The following is a 6465-nucleotide window of genomic DNA, read 5'->3' on the forward strand; positions in this document are numbered from 1 at the left end:
TACTAAGCTCATGCTTGTCAGCTGCTATTTCATATCACGCTTCCCTGCAAACATTCCTCCTCTTTGCCTGCATTGCTGGGTCTGGCGATTCCTTCCACCAACACAAAGATGGGACACGCCGAGCATTGCTGAGTCTGCAAACATGTCCTTCACTGGACTAAAATGGAAACATTCCAAGACCATCTTTAGTGGTTCTGATTTCATTGGCACTCTCATCTTGACTGTTTTGTCGCATGCAAGGGGAGAGTTTCCCTTGCATCTACAGTAGCTTCTCCAGCGCCATAGAGTGTCATCTTAGGAACAGTGTCTGAAGGCAACAAAGGAAAGGATACTGCTATGTAGTATTACACCCTTTATAACCTTTTACAAACTTCTGAGAAGCCCCCCCCCCCCAGGGATTCAGACTTATTCTCTAAAGACATTTTGGCATCAACTCAATAAAAGTAGAACCTTGATAAGAAACCGAGGTATTTATGCCTTGTGACACCCTGGACATAGAGTAGGCCGCCACCCCTAGCGCCTACTTAGGCGGTGACTTAACACTGCCCCTTGCTGTGTCATAGACTGAGTTTATTCATTGTCTTTTCTGTTCACTATAGACTCAGCTTTCTATATATGTATTGGCATATAACTGGTTTCAACTTCCCTACAAGGTCATCTTAGTGCTTTTGTGTACATTTCACCCTCCCAACTTCTATTTGTAAATAGGATTGTTCCGAGTAGATCATTGATTGAGAAGTCATGTTTCTAAAATGATTGCCATGTACTAAAAAAAAAAAAAGCAAAAATAAAATGTACTTCATTTAGCCTTATTTGAAGTGGAGGCTGCGACTGATATTTTATGGGCCTTATGTTATTAGAGCAGACATAGCAATTTTCTATCAATATTAATTACTATACATGTTTTAAAGGTAGTTCAAAATCATTGTACATAAATCTTTTCAGTGTTTCTTTCTGCTGTCGAAAGTTGTAAAATAAGTTACTTATAATAAAAACTATAGGGAAACACATTTGTGTCCTCGAATGCAGTCATTGTTTTATGTTGATCGGTTAATGTCCTCATGATTGTAATCTGTAGAGTGACATAATATGAACAGATTCATATTATTACAAGATAAGTTGAATAGAAATGCAGCTATTTTTAACTGCGATAGATATTGGGACTTTCCAAATCCTGTTTTGGTATGATACAGCATTTGACCATACAAGATATAAAAAAAACTGATACCTAACTTGTATTTTCTATACAAATTTATCTTGATTGATCAGTAAATCTTAGGGGGGTGTAATCATTTTGTCTATGCATTGCTGGCATTATCCAACCAAAAACGTTGTATTGCCCCTATCACACAACGGTACGACGGAGTATTAGGGCCACATGAAGAGAAATGCTATATCTCAAATAAGGAAATGCTATATCTCTTGGCACATCAGCATCAAATCATTATCAGTATCAAGACATTAAAGAGATGGCCAGGTTCTGGAGAGATGGCAGTTTGCAGCCCTCTGCAGCATGTACAATGCGCTGCAGTCTGTGTCTGTCCCGGGTGGTGGTCTTTTTACACTAAGTGGATCAACTTATTGCATATGGAATAATTGTGTAATTTGTCACTTTCCACCTGTGTGAACACTAAACAAAGTGAGGGATACAAGCAGACATAAACAGACAGAGAGACAGACCGACCGACCGATTTAACATCTTAACATGTGTTCTAGCCATTTTTTGGTCCTTTTTACACTATATTCATAAAAGTGGTAAAATCTGATTTTTTTTCCCATAGTGCTGTCTCTTTCTTCCATGTTACCCCCTGTAATTTTATGAAAATGTGCAATATAATCTAATTTATGTGCAAGCATAATCTTTAGAAAATAGTAATCAAAAATACCACAAGAGTATCACACCACAAGGGGCGCTTTTGTGTCAGTACAGCTGTAATTTGGCATGAGGTAGCAGATCCATTGAAGATGATCACAGCAGGTGTCTGAACAAAACTTTATTAAGGAGTGAATTTCACAAAACAGAGTAACTTGGTCTATTTGCCTACAAAAACATTTACCTCAAGACTCTACCATCAAATGTTTTAAGTGCAGGACACTAGATCCATGTTTGGACTGACACATGATGGAGAAGATGATGAAGACAACCACAAAGACTGCTTTCCATCAAAACTCAGAAAGGATAATGATGGTGTCATTCAACTTGTAGACCAATTTCAGAGATACCATGCCTTCCAACTGGAGAATACGTATGAGTTTGTGTCTTTGACAACCGGTGATGTTGCTTCAGAGGATATACTGAATTACCTAACACATGCTGAAGAGTCTGGGAAACAAATGATAGCTGAGCTGGTGAAAAAAAGAATGAGCACAATGAACACAAACTTCCATAACAGCCTCACTAAGAGAAACCTCAAAACATTCTCAAATCTTTACAGAGCACATAGCAAACTTGGAAAACTCAAATCTGGAGTGCATCCAGGTGAGGCGGATCATCGCAATAGTGCATCCCGGGGTAAAGTTGTCAATGAAGGCAGACGAGGGGTCTGTACGTTAGAGTAATGCTGCCGCACCAAAAAGAAAAAAGGAAAAAAGTGGGTCAGCAATTGATATAAATCGGATTCCCCCCCATCCAATCCAGACTCACTCGGGGTTAGACGCGTGCTTTAGATATTACCACCAGATGGCACCATTAAATTCAGCCATACCATTCCTCTCAGAATGAATCAAACACTAAAGGTGTTGAGGATTGTCCCTTTTTTTAATATAATTTCAGGAGTATTCACAGAGAGACTTATCAGATCAGTGAAATTAGCTATAATATGTGTGTGTGTTTTTCTGGTAGCCATGATGACCATCCACTCTTGAACTTCCCCGCTGATGTCACATATTTGCAGCCTTTATCTTTGAGTATATATATATATATACTTTGTGCTGAAAAAAACAAACAAAAAAACATGATCATCTTATGAAAACAATGCATCGCTGCATGTAATGTCTATAATGCTCACAGCCACAACACTCTTAGCACAAGCATCGCTCTTCAGTCTGGTCTGGACTCTTATGAGGTCTTGAAATGATTTCAGTTTTAAGTACAAAAAGCAGCCTCAATAAAAAAAAAAAATCACAGAAATGATATCTCATCATTTTCGCTTGACGACAATTCAATTACACTGGAGTGATTTCAGTAAGGATCCAGCAGGTCTGTCTCCCATGGACAGGCTGGTTGGTTTGCTCACTGACTGAGCAGATAGGCGTGCCAGTCAGGAGAGTTTTTTTATGACGCTCAATACAGATCGAAGTCCACTTTGGAACCTCAAATAACCATCAGCCCACCAGGGCTGTCGGGCCTTCTTTAGGTCCTCTCTTGTGCAGTGTCTGGGTCTCCTGATCTCTGCAGCGATGAAACTCAGACTGGACTTGCTCTGAAAGTATTTACCTCCTAACTAGAATGGACCTACCTGGTTATCACCCACAGCAGCCTCAGCTTCTTGCCCACCATCCTGGGAACTACGCAGAGGATCTGTTAGCACTGGAAGGATCATCAACATGTGAGTACAGCTTCAGAGAATGCTGTGTGTGCAGTGCTAAGGCAACAATGGTTTAAAAGTCTGGTATTGAAAGTCAGAGTACACGAATGCCTGTAAACCTAAAGCGCCAATTGATACAGAATTTGTGCTGATCACACTCGTGAATCCACATTTGGGCTAAAAATGTCGATTGATTCGCAATGAAAGACTTTTCAGGAGAGTTTCCTGTGGAAGGCATAGCCAGTGATCTCTAGGAATTATGTAAGGCTCATATCTGTGATAACAGTCAAACGAATCAAGCTAAGTGATAAGGTGCTGCCTACAACAGGTGCTCGTCCCTGCCTGAACATCTCCCTATTCTCTCAACAGCTGAGAGATAAACCTCACTTGCATGCCCACATCATTCAGGCAGGGCTTAAAACATATACCAATAACATATTGTTATTGGTAATAATTGTGGTGTCTTTTTCCAGCTCGGGAGTTAAGGAGAGAGGCAGACGGCCAGGCAGAGTCCGAGGAGAGCTGTCCTGTGTGCGGAGACAGAGTTTCAGGGTACCACTATGGGCTGCTCACTTGTGAAAGCTGCAAAGTAAGGCACAGGGCCATTGAAAAAGTGCAGGATGCTTTCTGTTTCGGGGGCACAAGGTGTTTTACTGTCTGTTAACGTCACTGCATACTCAGGATTGTCTGACTGAAGGTTCACGGTGTCTCCCTCCATCTGCAGGGCTTCTTTAAACGCTCAGTGCAGAATAACAAGACGTACACCTGTGCAGAGCAGCAGAATTGCACCATGAACCTTTTGCAAAGGAAACGTTGTCCTTGCTGTCGCTTCCAAAAGTGCTTGGCAGTAGGCATGAAGAGAGAAGGTAAAGGAAACAAAAAACCGCAAAGAAGAATGGTTTTTGAAAGGCACTTTTTTTACGGCCGTGACTTGTCTTTGCGTTCCACTAATCCACAGGCTGCTTTTCTGCCATATCAAAAAGTCATAAACGAGTGGCGCAATGACGAGATAATAATGTGACTAACTTACTCGAGCTAATACGAGCCCTCAAAAATAGAGAGGGCATAGTGTCAGCTTTATACAATAAATAATCTCAGCCAGTCTTGTAAAAACGTGTGCATTTCGTATTCTGTCAACAGCAGTAAGAGCCGATCGAATGAGAGGTGGCAGGAATAAATTTGGTCCTCTGTACCGGCGGGACAGGCAGATGAAACAGCACCAAGGGTGTCACCAGCCAAATGCTGCTCCCTACAGGGTCAAGATGGAAACTGCACAACGCCACCGGCCCACAGTTCCAAATGACCATAATTTAGAGAGCAGTTGCACAAGTGGCCGATTGACGCCTGATAGTTATCACCAGTCCCACACGCATCCCTCAAACATTGGGCAGTTGGTTACACCCCTACCAATGGACTGCTCTATGAACACAGAGAGGGCTGTCGCCCCTCCGCCCCGGCCTTACCCTGGACCGTACCACAACTTCCCTGCATTCTTCCAGGAGAAAGGAGAAATGCCTTTTTGCATCAGCCACGCTGCCACAAACTACACCGTGTACCCAAAGCCAGAGGATCCGTTCACACCCAGAGGCAAACCAGTTTCATCCCCCTGCCCAACACCAGGCTCGTCCGTCCCCCCCTGTCGTGCTCCCACCGAAAACGCCTCCTCATCAGCCGCTCCAAACCTCCTCAGCCAGCTTCTGGAGGGGGAGCAGGATGAGGGTCAGCTGAGCGCCAAAGTCGTCGCGAGTCTGCAGAGAGAGCAGGCCAACCGTGGCAAACACGACCGGCTAAACACATTCAGCATTATGTGCAAAATGGCCGACCAGACGCTGTTTGGGCTGGTGCAGTGGGCGAGGAACAGCACACTCTTCAAGGAGCTCAAGGTGATGAAAGGACAGTTACCCCATCACTAATTTCACAGTGGTGCAAGCCGTCTTATGGCATGGCCTTTATTGGGCGCTTATCAGAGGTTTAAGATACAAAATGAAGATAAGATGGTTTTTTGTTTTTTTATGTTTCACACAGGTGGAGGACCAAATGGTGCTGCTGCAGAGCTCTTGGAGTGAGCTGCTTGTTCTGGATCACCTCTGTAGACAAGTGACCTATGGCAAGGAGGGTTGCATCTATCTGGTCACAGGGCAACAGGTGAATGTTGATGTCACCTGCACAACATACAGATCTTAGGATCATTAAAAAATTATTTTGATCAGAAGGGTGAGTTTTAACAGCGACCGACCCCCCCCCCCCCGTCAATCCTTCTTCAGATTGAGGTGTCAACCATCATCTCTCAAGCAGGAGCGACTCTGAGTGGCCTTGTATCCAGAACCCAGGATCTGGTGTCCAAACTGAGGGCACTCCAGTTGGACAGACATGAGTTTGTCTCTCTTAAGTACTTGGTGCTTTTCAACCCAGGTGAGCTTTCCCCAAAAGGAGCCTTAGAAAGATGATCAAATAGCTGCATCTGCTATGCAGCTGGGAGAAGGTCTGATATTTCTGGTGCGCCTTCTTATTTTCATGTTATTATTATTGTGCATACACCTTAAACAGCACTCACCATGTTTAAGTTAGTATTTTTGTGTTGATGAATATGCCATTCATGCTTATCCCTGCACTAGATGTGAAGTCAGTGCAGAGCCGGAGGCAGGTGGAGCACACTCAAGAGAGGGTGAACAGGGCCCTGATGGAGCACACCCAAAAGAACCATCCAGGACACTCGGACAAGTTTGGCCAGCTTCTGCTCCGGCTACCTGAAGTGCGCAGCATTAGCTTGCAGGTTGAGGAGTATTTATACCAGCGCCACCTTCTGGGAGATTTGCCGTGCAACTCTCTTCTCACCGAGATGCTGCACACAAAGCACAGATGAGATGCTGCTAGACTGACCAGCCACGATTAGCACGAGTGGTAAAGCTTGCATTTGCAGCTGGGAATTTCCACACAG

General features: G+C 43.6%; 1 protein-coding gene across 1 annotated transcript; it reads left to right on the forward strand.

The window, feature by feature from the left end:
- The first annotated feature begins 3448 nt into the window (after positions 1-3448).
- Positions 3449-6390, forward strand: nr5a5 (nuclear receptor subfamily 5, group A, member 5). Its single transcript, XM_068749418.1, has 7 exons — positions 3449-3548; positions 4001-4116; positions 4252-4393; positions 4668-5410; positions 5553-5672; positions 5792-5939; positions 6143-6390. The coding sequence occupies exons 1-7, from the start codon at positions 3449-3451 to the stop codon at positions 6388-6390; spliced, it is 1617 nt and encodes a 538-aa protein (XP_068605519.1).
- The last annotated feature ends 75 nt before the right edge of the window (positions 6391-6465 follow it).

Source organism: Brachionichthys hirsutus, chromosome 16 (genome assembly GCF_040956055.1).
Source record: "Brachionichthys hirsutus isolate HB-005 chromosome 16, CSIRO-AGI_Bhir_v1, whole genome shotgun sequence".
Taxonomy (NCBI): domain Eukaryota; kingdom Metazoa; phylum Chordata; class Actinopteri; order Lophiiformes; family Brachionichthyidae; genus Brachionichthys; species Brachionichthys hirsutus.

Excerpts from the sequence above, each read along its gene's own strand:
- nr5a5 (XM_068749418.1), top strand. The coding sequence starts at position 3,449 with ATGGACCTACCTGGTTATCACCCACAGCAGCCTCAGCTTCTTGCCCAC. Across the intron at positions 4,117-4,251 it reads TCACTTGTGAAAGCTGCAAA|GGCTTCTTTAAACGCTCAGT; the intron begins GTAAGGCACAGG and ends CTCCATCTGCAG. Across the intron at positions 5,940-6,142 it reads CTTGGTGCTTTTCAACCCAG|ATGTGAAGTCAGTGCAGAGC; the intron begins GTGAGCTTTCCC and ends TCCCTGCACTAG.